The sequence below is a fragment of the Serinus canaria genome, chromosome 2, assembly GCF_022539315.1.
Source record: "Serinus canaria isolate serCan28SL12 chromosome 2, serCan2020, whole genome shotgun sequence".
NCBI lineage: Eukaryota > Metazoa > Chordata > Aves > Passeriformes > Fringillidae > Serinus > Serinus canaria.
This window is the reverse complement of record NC_066315.1, coordinates 51157278-51184123: the sequence shown is the minus strand read 5'-3', so window position 1 is coordinate 51184123 and position 26846 is coordinate 51157278. Positions and strand designations below refer to the sequence as shown.

Genomic DNA, 26846 nt, shown 5'->3' with positions numbered 1-26846 from the left:
CTCTGCAGTAAGAGTATAACAGAGTTCTTTCTGTCTTCCTCCTTGTTCAGAACTGTCTCTGAACTTGAAGTACTTCAAATCTAGAGCACCAACACAAAACGTTTGTTTCCAGAAACATAAATCAAGGGTACAACAACTAAAATTAAGGTGGTGCTAAGGAATACATGACACAGAATGAGGTCCATGTCTTCTTTAATGGATGTTTATTTTTTTTTTAAGAAACAACTGCTGACCCTGCGATCCCCATTGTTTCCCTGTATGTTTCCTTTCTCTGAGTGTTTTATACTCCAAGTGTGAAAGGGAGGAAAATAGTGTGTGGAAAGGAAGGGGATCACTTCAGATGAAAAGATTTGGACGTAGATCTTGGGTTCTCTTGCTCCCTGACTTCTCAGCATCTTAATTTCCTCAGCAATGAAATACATATAACATTATATAATAGTGATATTATTGGTGTTAGTGCATGTTTAGATGGCAAGATACAAACCATAGCCACTATTTCTACACAATAAAGCCATGGTTGCTTGCTTTTTTTTTTTTTTTACTACTTCTTTTCTTCCTAATGTACCTATGCACAGATTTTCTTCAAAGACTATATTTAAATCTACAAACCCAGCACAATAAAATCAACTGTTCTATTAACTAGGCTTGGCTATCTTTTGGGAGAACAAATGAGAACATCACTGACTAAAGTATCTCACCAGTCTTTCTCCCATAAAAGATATGAGTTTCTTCTTGTCTTCTATACTCATATTAAATAGAATGTGTTTTATCAGCAGCTTTAAAAAAGCAAAGTGAATGAGCATCTTTGACCACTTTAACAGCATATGAAAAAAGTTGGCAAGGTGAAGAAAGTGAGGTATGTTCAACATGAGAAGAAATTATTTCTATTCACTGTTCATCCCTCACTGCACTCAACTCATCTTTGTTTGGTATTTGAAAAGCCATGGCTGTTTCCATTTCAAATAATTCTAAAGCAGTACATATGTCCTTCACTGTAGTTGGTTCCAGCATGACCTGAATGTTTTTATTAATCACTTTGATTCCTGAAAACTAAATGTAGCAAATATTTGTCTTCTTACATTGACCTGAAGTACCTAGTCATGAAGAAACCCAAGTGAAATTGTAAAGCTACCTGTTCTTGTGCAAAGCTCTTGTACAAAATGGATTCCATCTCCAAATTCCATAATTAAAACAATAGAGATGTGCATACAACCAATATATAATGACCCCTTTATCCAGAATTTTTTTTCATCCATGAGCTGAAAGAACAAAATATCATAAAAAACAGCTAACATAGTATATGCAACCTGCTTATAAAGATAAGCTTAAACTACTTTAAAAGTTTTGATTTCAGCATTCCATTGAAGCTCAGCAAATCCTCCAGTTCTATACCAGAAACTTCAGGGTGCCTGCCCCTGCAGTACCTTGGCAACTGTAAATGGATCTACATATACAATTCTAGAGAGCAATTTGCAAGTCCTAACTCTGAGTTTCAATCTCTTTATAACTGAGTTTTAAATGGGAAAAAATACTGGTATGTTTTTAAATAAACTTTGGAAACTTCTTATAAGCCAATCACAGCTATTAGTTTCAAATGTAGAGCTGGTGGGTCATACTGAAATTGTGACCTATTTGATTCTATGAAGAGATATAGATGTGAATGATAGTAAAAACCATCTTGGCATGAATTCTCTTAATCTAGGGGAATTATGACTGCAACACAACCACACATTTCCTATTTAGATAACTTATAAATCAACATTTTGTATTTCATACACCACGACAATGAGGTCAAATGGGGACTCTGGTGGAAAACCGCTCAGCTGAAGGAAACCTATTTTGGAGATTCCATTCTATCACCTTACCTGGTGTACTTTCTAAAGATGATGTTCTCGAAAAGTACAAAAACCCCTAACCCTCTATGCAGATTTCTTCTCTAACCCCAATGAGATGGGATGACATGTAGGTTTCTTTTGCTTCTTCATTCTTCTCCATCTCCCTCCTCTGTTCTCCCTAGACAGATCCCTATAAGCTCTGATAGCCTAGTCAAATTACAGATTGTGTAATTAAACTCTATTTAACAAATTCTTCTTCAGTTGTAGTTCAAAGGTAGAACACAATGCCACTGTGAGCCGTTAAACACTTCAACACCTCCCAAGAAATGGATATACATGAGAAGTGGTTGAAGTAACTCTTCAATGTATACTTATTAAAAGATGCAGGATTAAAAGTTCTATATAAATGTAAGCCATACTTTTTTGTAGTCCAGTGTTTTAGGAAAAGGTTGTAATTAGTGAAAGCATGGCTTAACATAAAAAAGAGCTTTGAATTAAGCATTTTACATGCAATATCTTGACAAGACATAGATTATTTTATGCTGAAATAAAAAGCTGCTTGTAGTGAAATATTGTGATGATGGTCTGAAGAAGCTTTGAAATCAATAGATGACACATTATTTAAATTAGGGAGGCTTGACCTGCTCTTCTTGGAACAGCTAGTACATCAGATAGACATGGTATTATTTGACCTTAAATTTTTTGTAATTGGTTTCTTTCTGGTGATTTCTAAATTCCTTAAATGCTAGAGGATTTTATTGGTGATACTGTTCTGGATGTTTTTTAAATCAAATTTTGTTTTATACAAGATATGATGAAAATTTAAACCAAAGAGAAATGTTAGAAGAGCAGAAGGTTCTTAGCAATGCTGGATCTTTTCAAGCCTGTCATTTATTTGCAATGTAATTCAATTATTAAAAATAGACAGTATTTTATACCTTTCAATTCTGCTGTACACAAAATCACAAAAGCCAGATATTTTCTGGTAGTGGTTGATAGCATGTGGTTACGGAGGCCATAAAAAAAATAAAGGGCACTTACAGTCTTAGTATAAACTACGTTTAATTTTTATTAGGATGATACATTTCTATATTATAAACTGGTGATTTATTCGTGGATTTTTTTTTTCTGCAAGTTTAGTAGTTTCCCTTGGTGCAGAATGCAGAATTGTATATGAGATATTTGAGTGTCTAAAACGATGTATGATAAATGAAGTAGCATGCTACTTATACGCTTATCATGTTCCTTGACTAGCAACAGGTTCAGCAAAGGGCACAGCCAGTAAATGAAATTTTCCACCAGGACAATATATCATCACAAGAAATGTATGCGCTGGAAACTTACAAGCTTGCTCGAGATGCGGACAAGGTGTGAAATGGCAAAAAATGAAAAGCAGAAACAGCATATAGTAAATTTCAAATTCAGCTGTATTTCCATATGGGCTGAGCATGGTGCTTTAACCGTTTCATGTATTTTAGAAAATAATAAAAAACCTACACATAAATTTAGCTCAGTTTTAATGCTAGGATACATTTCCTTTATTAAATATCCTATAACTTCTTTTGAGAAAAGAAACTGTAAAGAGAGTAATCTACCTAGAGTAGTTTTTTAATCCCCTTCAGAGTCAAAATATAAAGCATCTTTAAATGCATATCTCTTCCTCAGAGTTACAGGCTGAAAATCTGCTCCAGGAAACATTTATCATAACCTTCAACACTCTGTGGAGAGCACTAATTAAAAATAATAATAAAAAACCCAGGAAATAAAAGCAACCGTGTCTGTTTATTTCCCAGTGGAATTTAGTTTGTTTACAAAAACATTTCATAATAAGAATTTCTGACATATAACCATTGAATCCTAAAAAACTATAAATACTCCTGTCTTTTTGCTTAAAGGTACACCAAATATGAAGGTGAAACTTCTTGGCATTCTGGCAGTAGGTGGAAACATGGCTAAAAATATATTGAAAGTGTCTGTTTTTATAGTTACCAGCTGTACTGCCTCACTGAGGAGAGATGAGCCTTGGAAAATGTGGTCAGGTTCTGCAATTCTGTCTTAAAGAGGTTCTGAAATGTCTTGAAATTTAATTGCTGCACATCAAGAAATCTAGCATAATGACATTGCTTGTGTCTATGTATTATGGTATCAGCTGTATTTATATGCTGAAACAATTTTGTAAACTGAGTTGTAGATCCTGCTCTTTATGCCCTTACCAGATAAAGTACACCTCTGGAGAGATTTGGCTGATTCAGCTTCACTCTGCACCATAATTTTAAAACTAGCAGAATATAGTTTGGGTCATAATGTCTTTCTATCGCTCTTTTTTTTTTTAACCAGAAAAGTCCCTCTCTCTTATATCTTTCTTCATCTTGCTTCCAATTAGCATCCTTTCTCCAACACCCCACTGAAAACAATGGTAAAATACATTTATAGTTACACTCAAATATTTATTTCATAAATGTTGTATTTCTTGCCAGTGTATTTTGGGATGGATGTCTTGTTTCCATGAGCTGAGCAATCACCACACTATTCCAAATATGATGGTAACTAAAAGTCACAAAGAGAAACACAAAAAGGAACATTTCTTTTACAAACAAGAATCATCCCCTCTTCTGGACATAAATTTGCTGTGTTCACTCTCTAAGCTATACAGCCTTTCCTAGCAGCAGACTGATGCAATTTAACCAAGGATTTTAACTGGAGAACAAAACAGACTCTATGATACACCATGCCTCCAGAGACAATATGTCTCACATTCCCAGACTGGCTTCATTTTTCACTCCCTGTGTTTAGGCCTTCTATTTTATCACCAAAGCGGCAAAATTTTGACCAGACTGGTATCAAAGGAAAGTCTATTCCATCCAATAGGCCCAGGACAGGTCTTCACATAATTTTCGCTTAATTCCAGCTTTAATCATTTATGTTCTTTGGCTTTATGATTAATATTTTTGTGCCTCACTGCCTATTGTGCCTCACACCCTAATGGATTTAATGCTTCTCTGTTCATCTCAAATCAAGATTTATTTCTTCCTTTTGTGATTTTCTCTAACTTTTTGTCTTTAGAATACTAACTCAGAATCAAAATTTTCCTGCTTTTTGAAGCACAGTGAATCAGTCTAAAAGCACACATAAAAAAGGCCATGAGAGCTATTTGTGGTTTAAATAGGCAGAATTCAATGAAGTACATGCTCTTTCTAGAACATAAGACTAGACCCTGTCTAGCCATAGACCTCTGGAAATTTAGCACCAAGTTACTAGTTTCAGCAACAGCAGTCTAAGGACTAACTCTCAAAGTAAAATTAACTAGTTTTGCAACTCAGAGGAAAATAAGACCCTGCAAACGAGACTCACTGCAAACCCCCAGTTTGCATCCTTTGCTCTCTCTCACAGGTCTCATGATCTTTGCAATATGTCTGGAACAAAACACCTAATCTGCGTGGTTGATGTCAAGTGACAAGGGTGTATGCACTGTCAGGGTAACTTTGTCAGTAGGCATTGACTGTTGTCCTGCAGGGGCAGGCTCACTCTCATCACTGACATAAGGAGACTCCATGGGCTCTGTGACCATTTTCAGAGTGCTGATATTTCCTGTGCCAGCTGGTTTTGCCACTGTCCAAGTTCAAAAATTGAGGCACTGTAGTGCCTGAAAGCCACTCTCTGGTTCTGAAATCCAGGCCCTTGCATTTATTCAAAGAGTAGTTTCTTTATCATTATTTCTCTGTTCATATCTTGCTGTATATAATATCTGCCTTTTCAGACCACTGGCATATTTTCAGTGCCATTTGTTTCTCCTTGCCTTGTTGGATGTATTTCAGGTTCCGTGAGCATTATCTTCCATGCAGTTTCTGTTCCTTCCTCTTTTTCTCGTGATTGTTTTCTTGTTCCATAATGTTCCGGTATTCTTTTGTTTAACTTACAAAATTAACATTAGCATCCTTTAAACGTTGTGTATAAATATAGGAAAAAAATAGATCTCATTCATTTTCTTTTTGTTTTACAGAGTATAACCAGACCAGCAGTTAACCTAATATCGTCTTTCTACTTGACACCCTTGTCTGGTGCCATGGCAAAACGCAACATGAACTGTTTAAAATATTTCAATTTTTTTAACATAATGTCAGGTATCAAATCTTTTGGAAGAACTGTAAGGACTGTTGAGGATGGTTGACAAACTTTATTTCATACCATTTGCTCTGCTGCTTCAATATCTTTCTAACAAATTGTTCCTTCTGAGACAAAATGCTTATCACTATAAAACATAGTATTCAATAAATTGTCATGTGGAGAAACAAAGGATATTCATTAAGGGAGATAGTAATAATTTAACTTCTATATCTGGTTTCAAAAGCTTGGGGACACTTTCTTCTTAGTCTACTGTGGTATCTACAGGAGTCAGTACTTATGTGGCTTCTAAAATTCATACTGCTTTCTTCCTTAAAAGTGTCACCCGCCATTCTTACCTTACTTTGGCACTATGTACACTTGTTTTATAGGCATAATTGGTAAAAAAACCTAAGCAAATAAAAAATGCCACTTGCCTATGAGAAATAAGTGCTGAAAAAACACTTTACAAAACAATTCTCTGTTGCAGACAGTAGAAATTAATAAGCTGCCCATACAACTGCCATATTTAATCCTGCTTCTACATGCTGTACAGATAGTAGTTTATATTCTAGATTCTATGTTCAAAGCAACACTGAAGTGCCAATATTTCCAATTTTTTGAAACTTTCATAAATTTTTCTATAAGCAGTTCTCCTTTCTACAGAACAAAAGATGGGTAGGATCTTTGTCAACTAACAGCTTTATTACTCAGGGCAGGACAACTCACAATGACCTTAAGGAGCTCCCTTGTCTGAGAGCCATGGGAAAACATCAGAAGCAGTAAATGCAGTTAAGAAAAGATCTATATTTATGATGTCTTTTAACTCCCTGAAGATATTATGATGAATCATCAACTAATAGTATACCACTGTAAGTAACCTAGACTTAGGATATTGTAGTATTACATAGTTGGGTTTTTTTGGTTTCTTTTGGTTTAAACCAAAATAGGCTCCAACATGAGGCAGCACTCAATATCTTTTATCATTCCATCTGATCAAACACCATGGACTAATTTCCAGAAGTTCATTAATAACCCTTTTATTCACAGACTGCAAGACCAAGAGAAATACAGATCTCCTTGCATTTTCCCTTGTGTTTGATGAACATAATCTTGGTTTTACTGGAATTCTTCTCTTGCCATTGTGACATCAGTCAACTATTGATTTTAACAATACAAAATTATCCCTAATATTCACCCTTAGAAGACAGCTAGATTATATGTTCCAAATTTATGGATATTACAGGACTCATATAGTTATTTTTTGGGGGGTAGGAGGGATGAAAGAGACGGAGAAAGAGGACAGAACAGTAAAAGGATTTACACCCACTTGCCTTTGTAAAATAAGCTTCCCAGTCTTTAAAAGCCTGCAGAAATTAAACTTTGCCAATAAAGATTTGGTGGTATTTTGAATCATTTCAGGAGAAATAGATTTCACATAACTAAGGTCAAGAGGAAAGACAACAGAAAAAATTGGGGTTTGTGGGTCATTTAAACACAGCCTCAAAAGTAAAACCTTCTGATGGCAAGTGCTATGGATCTGAGGTTACATGAACTTAATGCTAACTTTACAAATCAGGAACTTTATAATGAAATGGATCTCTTCATTAGACAATCTCCAAGTACTTTGTGGTCTGTGGAGATGCTATCTGATCATTCAGAGATGTACTTGTGGTTTGTAAAAATGGGGACCCTAAAGATCATCAGAGTCAGTTTCTCCCTTGGGGCCTTTTTACTGTGCTGACATTTAGTGAAAATCTACCAGCAACAGAGTCCCAAAAGCACCAATCATTAATTCATTCAAAGTCACAGACAGAAGGGTCTGGGGTTAGCAACTATTAATGAGTGTAATTATTCCCAGGATGACAATTACCAGCTGCAGAATCCACTTAACATCTATTTCTCAGAACTTGTCATTTTGCAATGCTAATGTTTCTAATAGGTTCATTTGCCACCATTAACTGATTACATTCACTATGGTATATTGTTTCAGATGGATAGGTTGGAAAGCCAATACCTAATATTGACCTCTATGGTATCCTGTGATTAAAAAGGCTGTTCCTACCATGATTAGGCACACTATTCTCTTGAAAATCATATATACTATTTGTGAAGGATTTGTGATATTTCTCCTCTTTTGAATATGCTTATAAAATAAATTTCCTGGAGAAATAACATGGTATGTTTTAAACTATACTCTTCCATAATGCACTAGTTTGAGCAACAACCCTGCATATATTAGTTGTACAATCTGATTTTAATTCTACTTCAGCTAACAGTAATATGGACTTGGTATAATTTCAAACCTGATTCTCCAACTGTGATTAGAAAAAAAAGTAACAATGAGAAGAGGGAAAAGTTTACAGCCTGTGTTTGTGTCATGGTTTGAGCTTGGTGCAATGCCAGTGCTCCCATGAGAATACTTCTTTCTCTGGTATCTACTGTGAAATGTGATCAGAGACAGAGCAGAGCAGGTTCTATCTTAAGACTGAAAGAAAAAAAAACTTCATTAACCTAAAACTACAAGGAAAAACACAGGAAAAAAAAAACTTTATTAACCTAAAACTACAAGGAAAAACTACAGGAAAAAACAATTTTTTCCTCCTCCCCCCACCAAATTTCTAATTCCATTACTACTCTTTAGATCACCCACTCTCAGTCCATCACCACCCTTTAGATAATCAATTCTCAATTCCTCAAGAAGAGAGGAGTCCCTCTTGCACCACAGACTTCCCCAGGAAACAGTCGAAACCTCTCGTGTTTCTGTGTCATGTGTGGCACCGCCCGGAGAACATTTTGCCATCGTGACCTCTTCCTTCCAATGTCCAGTGCTCTCACCACTGCACATGGACCAGAGCTGCTTCCAGGGCTTTTCCCTTTAAGGATGCTTTGTCTAGTTCTAAAAAGAGCACAGTCCTTCTCTCCTTTTTGGACACTTGTTCCCCCCCAGATTTCACCCCCTGGGGCTGAGGGGTCTCTTGAACAGAGATCATCTTCTTCTTCTTCTTCTTCTTCTTCTTCTTCTTCTCTGAAGACAGACGGCACCACCACCACCCTCCTCACCTGTCATCTCTGTTCACAAACTTTCACATCACCGCACTCTCCTGGCTCTGAGCCATTGCCTCCCCATAGATGCAGTCTCTGTGTCACAGGAACTCAAGGGTTCTGTCATGGCGATTCAAGAAAAAAGTCCAGCCAAAGGCCACTCCATCATCTCTTCCCACCTAGGATTCTTCTCAACTTCTCTCAATGTCTTTCACTTGCCCATTTTCTTGCTATCCCACTCTATCTCATCAACTTCAGGAGGAATCAGCATTTGCAAGGTTTCCATCATCCCAAGAAGGGTTAAAAGTCCCAGGCTCTGCCGGTTTGGATCATGAACTCCCACGCCTGGCTGCCCTGCTGGGCACCCCCCCCTTCTTCACGCCAGCCGTGCTATCACAGGCACAGGCTCTGGCTTTCTCTCTCTCTCTCTCTCCCTCCGGGGGGGGGGTGTGGGGGGGAAATGGGGGATGGCTGCCCGAAGCCTCCTAGTTCTCCTCCACCCTTCAGCCCAGGCCTGGCTTACCTCCCTCCGGCTGCATGGCTCCTCTCCCACCCTGCCCAGCTTGGAGCCGGGCAGGGGAAAGTCTGCTCTCTTCCAAACCAGAACTCAAAGAGAGTTTGAGTTTCCCCTGGGAGATCACAGCTTTTAACCCCCTGTGTTCTCAGAGGCGTATCCATGCCCTCAGTGGACAAACCAGGTGCCAATATTAAAATCTGAACACCAATTGGCATGACCACACCATCCCAAAAAAAACCTCATTTCCTCTCAAACCACGACAGTTTGCTCAGGAGTGACCAAACCCTACATGCTGCTGAGCCATATTGAAAACCTATGCAGCACAAAGCAACTAGAATGCTTAGCATGCATTCAAATGACACCTATGTATTTCTTAAAGGAACAGAGAGAAAGAAGTGGCATAAACATACTTTCATGTCTCCTATGAAAAGGAAGATTATAAAAAACAAGATCCTCAAAAAACAAGACTTTGATAGGACATAATTAATTTAATAACAGAATTAATTAAGCCTTTGATGGGAAGATTTTAAAAATATGAGAACTTTGACAAAAGCATAAATCTTACTAATTCCAAAGAATATTAATCTTCTGCCAAGTTAGAGTCCTATATTTCAACCTGTGTGAAGTATGATAAACTAGAGTTTGCCATACATGGAGTCTACAGAAGAAAGAAGATTATCTAGTAGAAGGTAGTACAATAGTTCCTATTTCCATTACCAGTAAAGTCTGGATTGTTGAAATATGAGAAAGACTTTCTAGTACAAAAGCAGGAGAAGAATGCAGCAAGTATGGCATCATGTTATTCTGACATGTCTCTCTGTCTTCATTCTCCAAGAAACTGACAGCAAGAGCAATCAAGGATTTAATACAGTGAATATCCGAGTTCAAAATGAATGGGGGAACAGAAGTAGGGCAGTATGTTTTCTGGAAAAGCTTTAATTCTTTACTCTTGCTATGCTGATGAGTCACAGATTGAAAGAGAATGTATTTTTAAATCTGTGTTAATAGCCTGTGTTTAAGAATGATAAAGTGCAATTTTAGCATATGTTTTAAAGGGTCTCCGGGATAGTGCCTCAACCATGCACGAGTACATGGAAGCAGCCGTGTTGATTTTTAATGTGCTGCTAGATTGTTTTTGTGTGCATTTGATGTTCTTCTTTAACAGCCTCAAGTAAAAGGCTGAATGAATTCAACAACAGTAGCTGAAAAAAGTGCAATGAGTCATATTACAGGAAAATGGAGAAAAGGATACAGGACTCTCCACTGAACACAATCCTATATTGTAGGCAATCTGTGATAACACCCTTTTCATTTCAGTTCAGTCCCATAAAATTACCACTAACATTACAACTCATGCAGAACACAGATAAATGTAAAAATGTCACAGAATTCTTCCAGATGGGACTTTTAGTTCCACTAGATCACCATCTACTTTTTTTACTTGTCTAATATTTCATTACAACCTTCCATAAGTTAATTTTCTTTCCACTGACCATGTAAATCACAAATCAATTTTCATTTAAAATGCCTGACTACAGATTGCTCCTGAAAGCTCAACGTATATGCTTCAGTGAGCTCTCCAACATTCTTAATGCACATTAGAAAAATGTTGTGGTTTTTTAAAAATCTTTTTAAAGGAATTAATTTTACATTAAATTCTGGCATGAAACTCAGGTAGTGGTATTCCTCCCTTCCCTCTCCTCCCCTCCACCTCTAAAATGCAGGTATATTTTTGAAATGTAACTATATGTAGAGAAAAAAGTCTTTCATGACAATGACATTTGATCTTAAAACAAAAACTCAGACAAAACCATAAACTGCTCTAGTTTTGCAGAAAGCTGAGATGATTACTTAATCCCAAACCATTACTGTGATCGTGTACTTCTCTAGGGGAAATAAGAGAGAAAAGGAAGAAACCATTCACAGTTCAGACACTGGCTGTGGTTTTTTTCAGCCATTCTTTTTTCTCTTTTTTTCTCTTTGTTTGAGCTAAAATATGCAACTGAATGTTGTTAATTTTACTTATGGAACAGCCACTCTAAAGCCAGTGGGATATACCTGTGAGACAACCACATGTTCTTATGAACATTTTAAAGGATTCAGCCTTTAAAATGTTCATAAGAAATGTTGTATTGGAACACCCAGAAAATATCCTGTAACAGGATTCTCTTTAAATACTCTTTTCTTAGACTAATTTAAAATTACAATTTTGTAAATATACATTTGCAGGACTTTGGAAACATGCACATTACTGGACTTTGGAAATATGGTATTTATGGCTAGTTTTGCTATTGTTCTGCTGAGAAACATAGGGCAGTCACTTTATTACTCTGTGCCTTAGTTTCTCCATTTGTAAACAGAGGATCAGAGGATCATTACAATGACTTTTTTTTCATATTAAACAGGACCACTTCAATGAGCCAGCCCATTCATTAGCATTTGCTTACTATTAAGAAACAGGAGTGATCTAGTAGCCACTTAACTATTTTTTACAGATAGATCTATACTTCCTCTGAAGGAACAAAGCATGAATATTTCCACACTATTTAATCTCAGGTTGTTTACACTTGTTCTTGGTACTTGTGCAACCTGCTGTGGTGGGAGAAGGAAGCTCTTGGAACAGAAAGGAATTATAACCCTTTCTAATAGCATGACCCCAGATGTTTAATGAATTGAGTAAGAGAAAGAGAACAGAGAAATGTGTGTTCTCCAAGTTTCTTTCCCAATCTGAACCCACAGGCAAGCCTTCCATTCACTCTGCTTTGCTCTGCTTGCCTAGAAGATCCATATTTACTATGTCTCCCTTCACCTTTGGGATTGTCCTTCCATTTCAGAAGTTCACTTTTTGCAGTTTTGAACCACTCTATCACAGCTCTTTGCCAGACAGTATGGCTTTGAATACGAAGTTCTTGAAGCAGTCTGACATTGGGATTCTAGCTTGGGGGTGATGGAAAGGGTGTCAGTTTAAATAAAGCTGAGTGCTCATGACAATTGAAAGTAGTTCTGTGTTAAGTGGGGCTTTCTCATAATGGAGTATGTCAGTGCTGACCACTCAAATGGGGGAAGGGAAAGGCTCTTGAGCAGTCTCTGTAAATAGGGTCCTGTCAAACCATTTGGGGGTTATACTCAGCCAAACCTTGAGGGTTTGCACATAGGGTTTTTTAAAAACCAAACCCCAAATGTCAACAGGGCCTTATGCATCACATCTAAAATGAATCTGCCACACTAAAGCTGAGAGTTGAAGGCCTCTGGATTTGGCTCTGTGTTAGCATATCACAATTACCACTTAGAGCTGACCACTTGTAACAATGATGTGGAATCACTTCAGAAGAAGAGGTGCATGGAAAAATGTTTACTTCCTGGTTAGCAAAAACCCATCATCTAAAAAGGAAACTATATACAATGCTGAAGACTGCAAAATCCTATTTATTAAAAGTCACTGTAATCTTTAAGAGCAGGGATTACTATGAAGACAACCTGTCTGGTCTTTTAACTTTTAAAGGTAACTACTTATCTTCAACTAAATAAACAAGCAGTTTTTTGGGTTATCAGTAAAAGGTCCACAAAAACATGTGGGAAATGCTTGCATGTTGGTTCACTTGAGTGGCCAGCTTACTTTTTTTTTTTCGCTTTTCCATTTGCCTGGCCAGCTAAGGACCAGAAGGCTGTGTTTTCTGGGTTTTACCGCAATTGTGTCTTTTTTGATTTTTCACTCCTAGTTCTTTCAGTGGCTTTTTTGTTCCATCAGCAATAGATTGACAAATGCCTCTAATAGTCAAGATGTGAACAGACAAAGAGGAATCCCAGTTATAGTGGCCAGAAAACATGCAGGCGCTTGAGCATCTTTCTATTAATGAGATCCTTTACCTCTATACACTACTTTGTGAAATTCTTCTCAGGAAAAATTTGTACTCCCCAGCCTACTGGACAGAGGTTCCTCAATGAAGGAGCTAGTTGAAGTCTAAAAGGAATGGTAGAAGTACAAATATATATGCTCATTGGTACAAGCTGGAACATGGAAAAGAAAAGGGATGTTCGGGAAAGGGAAAGGGAAAGGGAAAGGGAAAGGGAAAGGGAAAGGGAAAGGGAAAGGGAAAGGGAAAGGGAAAGGGAAAGGGAAAGGGAAAGGGAAAGGGAAAGGGAAAGGGAAAGGGAAAGGGAAAGGGAAAGGGAAAGGGAAAGGGAAAGGACTTTTCATGAGTACTATGCACTCTCCTGACATTCTTTTTACCCTTCCCTGTCTTTATGAAGTCCTGTAGTACTACTGGATGAGGAGACTAACATCTGTACAGAAAACACGACACTTGGAAAGCCTTTGCTTTCACTGTTTCCCATTTCAATGCCTATCAATAGATTTTATGCACACACAAACATGCAGGCATTCCACATTCAGCATTCTGTCTTCAATTACTGAAGAGAACCTTATAGCTGCTGCTAAAATGCAACCAAGCTGATTTTAACTGCAGGTTCTGATGGCAGAGATCTAGTTATTACATAAGCCACACAGTCCTGCAACTTGGGCACTCAGTGCTCTAAGAGAAGCCTCTACCTAAATTATATTGCTCTGAATCATAAGCAAAGAGGTTTTGTTTTCATTGCATGTACAATAGTCACAAATAGCTTCTTCCCAAAGCATCAATGTTAGCAAGTAATTTCCTGCAGTATGAGAAGATGACTAGATGGAAGCAATTGGTTCTAAGTCCCTCTCACTCCCTCTATTTGCAATTCAGGGTTTCTTCTTTGGACAGTATTTGCTCTGGTTTGCACTGAATATATGGTCTTGAAGTTGTCCAAAGGACCAGGTGTTGGTTTGGTCCTTTGTATCTCCACTTGGTTCTGGAATGTAGTAGGTATGCACTTGTACTAGAATTCTGAGTTTAGTTTTCTCCAGAAGAAATCTTGTCTGCACAGGGTAAACATGAGGAAAATGGTGAAAACACAAGGATTATTTTCGAGTCTGCTGTACCTGTTTTAAACAAAATAATTCAGTAGATAGAGCTGGCTCTACGGTAAGATATATTTTATGAACAGTGGTTTACTTCCTACCTTCCTACACCACTTCAATGAAAACTTTTCCTGTATTATTAACAGTAGGTCTAGGTTTCTTAGCCTTGGTTTCCAATCTCCACCATGCCATTTATGAAATTACCAGATTGGGAGACAAAAAGAATGCAAGTGGAATGGAACTGTGTATAAATTGATCATTATTGGAAATCTCATCCCATTCTGTTATTTACTTTTTTCCAAGTAAAATAATTATATTTATATAGGTATAGGTATAGATACAGATTAGATGCTACATTACAAAGCCACAAGGGTTCCTGATCTTGTTAACATGATGGTTGTCATAGTTTGTTTTGTTTTGCATGAGCAAGAGCTCATTACTGAGAACCCTTGTCATTCACATCAGATTGTGTCTTAGTGGAGCATTTCTGAAATGAAAGGCAGCACGTATAAATTTCAATTCAAACTGTACCTTCGAGTCTGCCTCCCTCCAAAATCAATCACTCTCCAGGACAAAGAAAGCTTTACAGCTTGGGTTTTTACAAGCATGCCATAGTTGCTTGTTCAATGTACTTTTAAGAAAGTCCAAAAGTGATTTTCACTTTCAAAAGTGATTCTCCACTTGGTTCTGGAATGTAGTATGTATGCACTTGTAGTGGAATTTTGAGGACTTTTTCATGTTACATGTTCAGACATTATTCCAGCTCATCTATTTGGCTACCTTCTGTAATAGGTTACTTGTACACTTGCAGTCTCCTGGACTGAAAAGATGCTACAGTTCTTTGTAATCCTTGCAGCGCAGTTGGATGCCATGATGCTAACATACAAGCCATACCCTGTCTCAGATAGCCAGAAAGTGTATAGTTATATAGTTTGCTGTGCAAAAGAGGTGAACTAAAACTAAGTTTCACTGCTGAGGAGGGTAATTGCAGCACTGTTTTTGCAGCAATCCCCTGCCAAGCAATCCACAGACTGGTTGCTCTGGAGGGAATCACCCTCCAAGCTAGAGCTACAACGCCATATAAGCAGTAGCCTGCTAAAAATGTTTAAAATAAGAAGAAAACTAATGGGAAAGTTTAAGATACTTTATCCTTGTGTATTGTATCCATCACAAATCCCATTGTCAGTATCTATTGCTCAAGTACCTGACAAACTTTTGTTTCTATCCTTTCCATAAAAGCCTCTATCATATGTAAAGTTGCATACCTTTCGTGGTTTTATAATAAACTGGAAGTGAGTAACAGTGTGATATCAAAGGAAATAAAACTCCAGTTGCTATTGCTGCTGGGGTTGCCTTCTGAATGTGGCTTACACAATATTTCATCTGTGCTGACACCTTTCACTCTCAATTATTTGGCTGCTGTCAAAACAAATCAATCATATTATAGCACTGTGTCTTATGTTACCATTCCACTGAAAGTTAGCTGCATTAGCTTTGAAATATATGGGAGTATAAAATTTATCTGTATTATTTATTTAATACAACTTTCTCCCTTGTGAGTTTTCTTACAAACACAAGAAACTCAAATTATCTGATGTTGAACATTGAATATATAGAAATATCACTAAAAAAATTTAAAATAATAGCACTCATGAGAACATAAATGCATTAAGATACACTTAATAATTCTTACACTTAGAACCAATTATATTATTTTGAGAAACTGAGAAAATAGTATATGTTTTTAATTTTGTTTACAACTGGCAAAGGTGCTCCTATTAGGTAAATGTAACATGAACAACCAAAATTGCTAAAGCAGAGTAAAACAAATATGCAAAGAATTGATTTGGTCACCAGTAAAATGAAAGGTGTGGAGTTGGGGAATTGAATATTTTTTTCAAGATGCTGCAGTGCTGGGAAAGGGGGAGTGGGGGGAACCACATTCTTATTTTACAACTTACAAGCACTGCTTTGGGAAGAGAAAAGCTAGAATCTTCGACAGAGAAGCTGAAAGTTATTGCTCTGTGCAGATGTTAAGACTTTACAGTTTTCAGAAAACAGGTTCAAAATTTGTTCTTGAGAGGTTTTATCCATTTAAAAATAACAAACAACTTTCAGGGTGCCAATAAGTGAATTTCCTCAAAATGTTCTCCTATTATCTCTTGGCTTTTTAGACAGGATTCATGTTCTGTTACAACCACATCTAAAATACAGGGGCCCAGTATAACAGTAAAATTACAACAGTTTTATCACCTCTTCTTCTGTTATTACTGCTGATACAATAGGAAATCAGCTACACAGCACAGAAAACATTCAGGAATACTTTGGTTGTGAATAACTTAAGAAAACAAGCTGAAACATAAAGAATGGACAGAGCCAGCTCTGGATGAGGAAGGGCACAAGAGACTGAAATGGGATCTGAGAAATAGAAAGGAAAAGACACTATAAATCTGAAGCATCATAATTTACTTGAATAGACTAAATCATTGGAAATTATTTATTCTATTATTTGTGATGAAGATTTATTTTTAACATTCCATAATTTATCATATTAAAATGCAAAAAAGTGAAAGAGTCTCTAAGATATGTCAAGTCTACAGATTATAAATTTTAAAAGCAATATTTACGCTAAAAGCAAGCAAGCAAACAAACAAACAAACAACTATAGCAGGCAATCATCAAAGAGCCTGTGTGGTGCTGGAACTTACTGACCTGAGTGGAAAACTCCAGTACTTCTATAAGCTGGAAAATATTACTTTAGGTACATAAACTAAGGAAAATTTGCCTTATTTTTACAGTTACTGGGAAAAGAGCCTAGGTCTTTCATGTCTATGGACCAGAATAAGACTTAGGAGTTAAGGACATTTAGATCTAGCTGTGTGTGTGTAACTCCAGATATCTAACAGTAGTGATTTAAGCCACTCTGTAGGAAAGCATAACTGCTCACTCTCTATACATTTGTTCACAGGTGGGAAGACTTGCAAAAAATGTGCTTGACTTGTCCTCCGTCATATGGAACACCTGGGCCAAAGTGCAGAGCAAGAATACGGGTCTCAAGTCTGTGCTCTCTGCTACATCTGTCAGAGTAACAAGCTTGCAAAAATGGAACATTCAAGGAATAAAGGGAGCTTCAGGAAAATGAAATTGAGGCCTGAAGATTTCCATGAGTACAACTTTCTACCCAAAGGACATAAGATTCCGTAGAGGTTTCAGGACAAGAAAATGGAAGGAGGTTTCCCTTTTATAATTTCTGATGTTACCCAGTAGATTCTGTTTCCATTTATGAGGAAATCTCAGCAGCAGACAGATTTTTTTCTCAAATTAAAAAAAAAAAAGTTTAAATATGCATAAACTTTAAGATTTTTTTGAAGAAGTCATAATATACCTTCACAACTTTCCATGACAAGAAAGAATAAGAGGTCTCCATAAAGAGGAAGTGTATGGTTCTGTGGTACAGAACCACATAGACATTAAATGAATTTCATTTTAAAAAACTGGTTCTCAGGCATTTAATTTGTATGTTCCGTGCACTCGGAATTCACACTACCCAGTTGGTCAATAAAGACTTTGTTGTTTTTATGAGTCCCTAAATGTAAATGTCCTTTATTACAATCTCACTGGTGAATCAGAAACTCAAATCTGTGTCCAGGGAGTTTTTAAAACATGAATCATAGTGATTTTGTTAATACAAAGACCATGGAAAAACAAAGGAAATTAAACCACAAATACTATAAATGTCTGACTTAAATTCACAAAGGCAAGAAAATTAAGAGTGAAGGTTGCAAATCCATCATGGTAATCTTTCTACATCTCTCTACTGAAGTAGAGAGTCATGGACCAGCATAAAAAACCTATGTGCATGTAGATGTGCCCATATGTTTTCATGTGATCTAGACTATTTGCATGTGATTCACTCCTGCATGTAGCACATGTGCAAAAATGAAGAGGTGAAGAACATAGTGACAAACACTAGCTAGGTTTTTCACTAGCTTTTGAAATTTCTTGACTTTTGTAGGATTACAGTAAGTTGAGTGCTTCACATTATTGGAATGAGCTTTCTCTACATTAATTTAAATTGTCACGGTCTAAATTCAAGAGAAGATTAAAGGCTTCTCAAAACAGGTGCAGAGATATACTTTAAACGCAGCATTAAAATACACCCATGTTCTGGTTGATGGAAATTTCATTTACAATCCTGCACACAGAATATTCTTGCCAGGAGTAGTATCAGTCTGAGTCAGGGCTCAGTAAAGGTGTACATTCCCCAAAATGTCCAGGTCTTGCATACCACTCACACCACAACTCCTAGCTTAATGGTCATGCCTGGCAAAGGATAATTAACCAATGGGTTTTTGGTGAAAACTTCAGGGAGGGTGGGGAGGTGCAGACTACTTCCATCTTTCCCATCTGCTTCTTGGCATAAAAGTCTGGAAATTTAGACTTGGCCAGTACTTGGACAGCAATGTTTAAGTAGGTGCAAACACTTTGATTTCAGAATTTGATCTACCTCACATCATTACATCTCACCAATGTTCCATACCCATCAGTAGCCAAAAACAAAGGCATGTCTGTGATCCGTTTTGGGTAGAGGTCAACAAAGCATTAAGACTGCTGCATTTTAATGCCTCTAGTGGTAGGCTTTTAACTTATGGGACAAAGAAACCAGACAACAAATAGCTAACACTCTGGGACTGATCAATAAACAGCTAGTAACTAATAAAGACTTGAACCTTTTACATTTGCTCTCTGAAGGCAGCAATTTGCCACTGAATAAGATGAGCAATTAACATGGGGCCAATGCATGCACTCAGGAGAAGCCTTGTGTTATGGGGAAAAAAACCCAGCCCAATAAACAAACAACCCAGTAAGATTCTTGCTATACTACTCTCAGAAAAGCAGATTTTGTCCTTTCTTCCAAAAGCAAATGTTAGGCCTTCTAAAAAAGTATATTTCCTGGGAGACCCAACAGAGACAGTTCACCCCATCTTCAGGGATCTCTGCATATTAGTTCAGTTATCCTACAGCAGTTTGGATGGGATACAGCTGATAGCCTGAGGAAACCTGCTGTAGCAGCTGCTAATCCATAGGCACTCTGTGCATGCCACCGTGTGCTTACGGATGCTCACATTTGTTTTATTTCTTTCCATATCCTGTGCTAGGGAGGTTTGTCTTGAGGATTGGCTATCCCCTTCTTTGTATAAGTGAGCCCTTCACAGTGACTGCATTTTGTGCAGCATTTATACAGTGAGAGGGGAGGTATATTTGGTTTGAGGGCTTCACAGAAATTGCTAAGAGTGCAGCACTTCTTCTTGGTTCTTGTCATTCATGTTCTGATTATGTTAGTACACTGAAAAAGTACCTGGGAATAAACTATTCCTCTAAGTGAAACATCATTTTGATTATTACTGACATTGGTGCTCATTAAAATACATAAGTGAAACTGCCTTTCTGTAGACTCTGAAAGCTATTTCATGTTACTTGAAGGGGAATACAAATGAATAGGGACTGCATCACTTTAGTTAAAAGGGAAAAATGTTCTAAGAAACTGGAATTTGGACTCTAGATCAGTAAGAAATTGAAGCTTGTAGCTTACTTCCTTTCTGTCTCTTTTTTGTTTTTCATCTCTCTCTGATTTCTGATTTTTAAGGTGTGTGTACATGGAGGAATGGAGACAGAGCATATTTACTTTATATGTCGAACAATTAATAATACAAATCTCTGTTCAGAGGAAACAAGACCTAAAAATGTAAACAATAGGGTTTTATATTTTTGTTACTATTGTCTTTACCTAACATTCTTTTTGACTGATCTCCATATAAAAAAAAAGCCTTCTTTTTTTTTTTACCATTATCTGTGTCAACTGTAACCCATATCAGCGCATTTTAATGGCTGCCTCTTATCTCTCAAGGTGTTTAATACATTTCCCCTTCCATTGTATTGCTGCTAAAATATGACCTGCTGCTGTTTAAATAATGTAATTTAATGATTTCACATTTTCAGCTATGCAAGACTTCCTTTCAGCACTGAAGCCTTTCACTAGTGATTTAGAGAGATAGTTTGTTCTCATTTCTTTCATGACTCAAGACTGAGAAAGTTTGACTTGTAAATAAATTATTGACATCCACTCATGGAGCAGTACAATGAGTAGTGGAAATAGAATACACAAAGTTTTAGTGCCATGAGGCTACAGTCTCAAGCTCGTTGATTTCTTTCAAGCTTCCAGTGTCATCCTTTCTCCGTATTGGCACATGTATCTAAAAAACTTGTGTGCCATTGCTGTGTGAAAAAATATATTTAGACCAGCCCTTTGCAGAGAGACTCCCAGATTGTTATCCATGGTGAGTGAGAGCACCCAGCAGTGAGCTGACAAAAACCACTGCCTATGGTGGGTTTAGTGTTGGTCAATCACTAGTGTACTCATTAGAATGTACTTATTAATCTCTTGTGAGATAGGATTAGGAGAAAGGCAAAGCACTTTCTTTCATCTTTAACATGTGTTTTTCTCAGAAGTGAGTACAGCTTTCCAGTGGTTCAACAGCTTGTCAGTTCCCAAAGTCAGCCACTGATTGGTTTCCTATCAGACACGGAGGAAACTACCAACAGTCTCTCCCAAAACATCACTTCTGTGATGCAAAACCGACACACTGGCATTTTCTAATTTCATTTCTAATTGCTATACTAAAAGAATAGCTAAAATATGTTAACCTTTTTGCTAAAACTGCTTTGGTTGTCATGAAAAAAAGACTAAAAAGAGAGGACAGCGGTTAACAACTCGCCAGGATTGGAATGCCTTCCCATTTTTCAGTTATGCCAACAGGAAATTCACAGGGTTAAAACAACAAAGAAAAGAAGTCAGAACAAACTCAGCTCCCCCACCCAAAAGGTTTCTTGTTCAGCTATACAAAAACATTAAACTAATACATAAAAATCAGATGGGCTTAAGGAGAGAATGCCTTTTCATGAATATCAGCTCCCAGGCATTACTGAATATTCTGAGATTAAGCAACTACTAGTCCCTTGGAGAGTCTCTTGAGAAGGATAACTAAATTAAAAAAAAAAAAAGAACACAGTCTTCCCAAAAATGAAAGAAATATGACCAGGCAAAAGAGACACAAAAACTGAAACTATTCAGCCCATAGAAAAGTTTCTGGAAAGCAGGAAGATGAGTACTTACAACCGCCAGTTTGGATGATTAAGAGGGAAGCTGTCAGACTACTTTCTGCATTAAGCCAATAAATACAGGCCAAGAGGCAATGAACTAAGAGCAGAAGACAGGAAACACACTGTCTTGTGGAGCACCTGCCTCAATTTTCCCATCTCACAATGTCACGATTGTTATTGTGACACCTGCAAAATTTTAGGAAAGCATGGCTATATTCCACCTATATTCTATTTCTAAGAAATGATGAGTGGAAAACAGGTGTGTAAGTTTGTTGGGATAACGTATTTTATGGATAGCTTTAAAACTTTTATCTTTAGTGCTTTTAGTGGATTACACTAAAAAGTTATTGTTGCTGATTTTACTGTTTTCTTCAAAGAACTGTTTGAAGAAAACAGATGGAAACTCAAAATTCTACAGGTGTTATGTTCAGGGATTGCTGTTCCCACTAAGGCAGATACTTTTATTCTGCCTCCCTCTTCCATCTCAGTGAATTGTATTATTTGCATATTAGTTGTGCATATAAAATTTGCTTACTTGAAGCCAGTGAACACATATTTTCCTAAGTTTCACAGCAAGAATTTACACATCCGCCTCTGTTCCTTCTGTTCACCTACATTTGATGTATTTGCTCAGGGAAAAGATACAGTACAGTGGTGTATATGGCAAATGCCAGGCTGTAATGAACAGAAAATAATCAAGTATGTAGAAGAGGAAGAAGAAAAGACATTTTGGAACAGGTTTGGTCTAAACCTCTCTTCCCTTACAGCAATGAAATTCCAATCAACTTATTGGTGTATAAGGATCATATAGCAACCAAACAAGTTAACACAAACACATTTGGGAGAAAAATAGTTTTTATAGGTAACTGGTGAGTGAAAAATAGGCAATATCACTAAGTCATACTGTGCAAGCAATCATTAATTGCTCCATTTTAAAATAAACTCTTGATTTCTCATTTTATGTACTTAACATTATCTCCTCTGTGATTCCTATCACTGAGTACTCTTTTCTCTTTTCACAAACAAGAATTTTCATTGTGTTATGTAGGCACTCTGGGGTTTCATTCTTATAACCCTGAACTAGACCTGAAAGTTCCTCAGAGGAAAATCATTTAAACATGTATGTGGAACACAAAAACAATAGTAGAATTACTCCCTTGATCAACATTTAGTATGAATTCAAGTACTCTGTCAGATCAAACCTTTTCTGAATTCATACATTATTCAAAAAGTTTTAAGGGTATCTTTTGAGTTACCTAGCTGGGGTAGTTTGCCATGAAGAATTTTAGAAATTTACTTACTGAAGAGTTTTAGAAGTTTACTTACAAGAGAAGAAAGACAGTAGAAGACCCAGCTCGCAGGAGCTGTGGACATCTGTGCTTGACCTCATTGAAAATTCAGGGACAGCAGATGTGACAACAGGAGTATTAAGACAGGTTGGAAAACAGCATGAAAACATGTCATCCCATTATCTAAGTTGGCCATGCTACAGTGAGGCTAAGAGACAGAAACTGATGATTATGGTCTGATTTCGCCAAAAGAGCAAGAATTACCAAACTGTGTTCAAGCATGGGCTCTTATGAGTATATCTATAAAAATATCTACAAAACAGAACGCACATTCTATGATTATTTTCAACCAACCACAAAAAAACCCCAAAAAACCACCAAAAAACAACAACAAATAAAACCCCAAAAAACCACCAAGAAAACTCCCCAGAAAAACAGAGACCAGAATTCAGTCAGAGTCAGTGGAATTGATGATACCTCACAACACTCTCACCTGATTCCTATCTTCATTCATGCATGCATCAGACACTGGGCTACAGAGCAGGCAATGGAAGTTTTCAGCTATGACTCAGGATAGAGGGAGTTATCTCGACCAGGTTACTTTGCTGCCTTGTGTATCAGTTTGACTTCCAAAAACTGAGGGCAGGCAGTAGCACTTGCTTGGAAGGTTGGGAAGGAAAGGTAGGGAAGACAACAAACAGCAACACAACTAAATAAATTCATGACATTTGTTCCTTTCAGATACATTATGGAAGGTGTGATTGTGCTCATAGAAAGGGAACTGAACCTGCTGCTCCTGCAAGTTCCTATTTGATCCCAGGCTTCTATCTACCTGTAAAGATTATAAGGGAAACCTTTTCATCTCCTAAGGTCATTGCTTGCAAAATGTATTTGGCAGCAAAGTTACATCTTTTAGCCAGCAATTAGACATCCATGGCTAAACTAAAGAGCAAAGGTTGCCTGGCTTAATCCCTACCCTCCAGCTTTGCAACATGGGGTGAATAAATGACGTAAGAACTGCACAAGCTTATGTTTATTTATAATACTACATACCCAGCAACTCTAACCTGGAGCACTCCAGAGTGGAAGGATACATTTTTATAATGCCTGTTTCTTCATTAAGATTTCATCATCCACCTACGCTAAAAAGCTACTTCCCCTTCACTTTGTTATATCTGCTTTTACCCACTCCTGTTCTTGCATTATTTTTTTAATCTCCCATTCCTACTTTACATGCACTCTCAAATTTTAAACAAGCAAAATTTGTGCATTAGTGTGTCCTTTTCATCTATCATTTATGAATGACAGGTTCTTTGGTGCAGCTTAATGGTATGAGAGAGACATTATTTTAAACATTAAAGTGAAAACCATTTACAACTATGATAAGAGAGGTCTGTTGACATTAAACTTTAAAATATGCACAAGGTAAAGGCAAGTAGTTGCTCCCAACAGGTGAGAGTACTATGCATGTGCTTTGTAAGGGAGTTTGTTCAACACAAGATCTGTGTCTTTATTTTCTCTGTTTGACAACCTGTAGGATCTGGTGCTCCAAATAATGCATCTGGTAATCAGTAGCCACCAGAGTTTAATGACTAAAAGGTATTTAGGGCACAATGCAGAGGATTAATTTTCAAAAATTACCATTTTGTTGAAGGAAAATGTTTCATACCATTTACATTGGAAAGAAAAAACAATAAATAAATAAATAAATCTAATGAGTTAAAGCTTTCTTTTTACACTTCCTGCTCACACCTTTATCACTTTCACACTGGACTACCACTTCCTTTACTGTCCTTGTCCATTAAAACTATACAATTCTGTTGTAGGATATTGGCTAACGCTTATCTTGCTGTATTTTGTTCCATTCCATTCAGCAGCCACTGCATTCCGAGAGGTGTCAACATAGTTAGGAATAGTAAATAAATACATCTGTATTTTATATTATATGTACTTGGACTGAATATTGCTCCTAACAGCGTTAGACACACTGATTGAACAGGGGAAAAAAGGGATCTTACATAACTGCTTTCAGTCTGATTTTAGACCACAGGGAAAATGTAGCAGATCCCACAGGGTAGAACCATTGCAAGCATGGTACAGTTCAGACAATAGAGAGGATACATACAGAGTTTAACTTTTTCCTAGTTACTTTGGAAACACTCATGCAACTCTCTCAACGACTTGAAAGAGGATAGCAGAACCTTATTGATAAACCAGTCCTCCCACAGCAAGAACAAAAACATATATCTGGGTCATGGATGACAGATCCGAAAACTCTGATTTTATTGGAAATTTTATAAAAAGCTATTTTCATGCAATACTGTACTTTTAGTTGCCTCTATTCATACAGCTGCTTTAATCAACAGTGGTGAAACAAGTTGTGTGTTGCAGTCGACTTGCTAGGAGGGAAGGGATAATGGCATCCAGAGGGGCCTTGACAGCCCTGAGATGTGGGCTGAAGCAAACCTCATGAAGTTCCACAAAGTGAAGTGCAAGGTCCTACACCTGGGTCACTGCAATTCCAGACACACCAATGGCTTGGGCAGAGAAGTGATTGAGAGCAGCAGTGGTAAGAAAGATCTGGGGGTTACAGGTGAGGAAAAACTCAACACGAGTCAGCTGTGTGTGCTCACAGCTCAGAAAGCCAATCAAGTCCTGGGCTGCATCACAAGGAGCGTGGCCAGGAGGTCAAAGGAGGTGATTCTGCCTTTCTACTATGTTATCCCACCTGGAGTACTGTGCACAATTGTAGCGTCCCCAACATTAGAATCACATGGAACTGTTGGAGCAAGTCCAGGGGAGGACCATTAAGTTTTTAAGAGGACTGGAGCACCTTCCCTATGAACACAGACTGAGAAAGTAGGGGCTGTTCAACCTGGAGAAGATCACACGGAGACCTTACAGCAAATTTCCAGTATCTGAAGGGGGTCTACAAGAAAGCTGGAGAGGGACTCCTCATCAGGAACTGTAGTGATAGGACAAGGAATAGTAGATACAAACTGAAAGATGGAAGATTTAGATTAGATATTAGGAAAAAAAATTTCACTGGGAGCGTGATAAGACAGTGGAACAGGTTGTTCAGGGAGATTGGGGATGTCCCAATCTTGACAGGTTGGATAAGATATTGAGCAACCCTGTCTAGGGGTAGGTGTTTCGGCCCATGGCAGGTGGGGTTGAGACTAGATGATCTTAAAGTCCATTCCAAACCCTTGATATTCTATGATTATGTTATTCTATAGTTTGAAATCTCCAAGTGATCTGTGAGTAGAGAATATTGATCACTGATGACAGAAAAACCTGATGAGTCATTCAAGTGGTTTGCATTACTGACCCACAGAATGTAAGACCCAACCTCCAATATGTTTCTATAAAAAGGCAAATAGCCCTTAAGTGTCTCTCAAGCATTCAAAAACAATCTAGGTATTACTTTTCAATATTCAAGGGGAGCAATATTTAATTTAATTTAAAAGATATCACACAGTTTAAAGAAAGAGAGGGCATAAAACATCTGAAAGAACCTGTTAGAAAAATTATGAACATAACTTACCTTGTAGATTTTGCAATGGCAAAGTCATGATGCCTCCTGCTGCAGCTGCTGCTACCAGTCCTTGGATGTTGGTGAGATTTGCTGTAGGTAGAGTTAGGACGAGCCCTTGTTGGCCCCCCAGCTGCCCAGCCATGTTGAAAGGAATAAGGATTGGCTGATTCAGGGCTGGAGTGCCTCCTGGCATCACCCCTGCTACTGCTGAGGCTAACTGTTGGGCTGTCAGTAGTGGCTGTAAGAAACCACAGAAACAAACATATTTTAGCGTGTATAGCTCAGTGTTACACACTTTCAACCTTCTGGCTTGAGATCCTTTCGTGTTCCATTACAGACATGCACTGCTTCCAGTATCTTAAAGTATACATTTTCACCAACACAGAAAAGTTTGTCAAATACGACAGTCTGAAAC

At 37.5% G+C, this 26846-nt stretch overlaps 1 protein-coding gene across 2 annotated transcripts in view; it reads right to left on the bottom strand.

Moving 5' to 3' along the window:
- Positions 1 to 26846, bottom strand: part of POU6F2 (POU class 6 homeobox 2) — a 311471-nt gene that overhangs the window by 149189 nt on the left and 135436 nt on the right. For both annotated transcript variants that reach the window (XM_030234220.2, XM_009098957.3), the window contains exon 4: positions 26441 to 26669. In XM_030234220.2, the coding sequence (XP_030090080.1) occupies positions 26441 to 26669 (229 nt within the window). The remainder of the gene's footprint in view (positions 1 to 26440; positions 26670 to 26846) is intronic.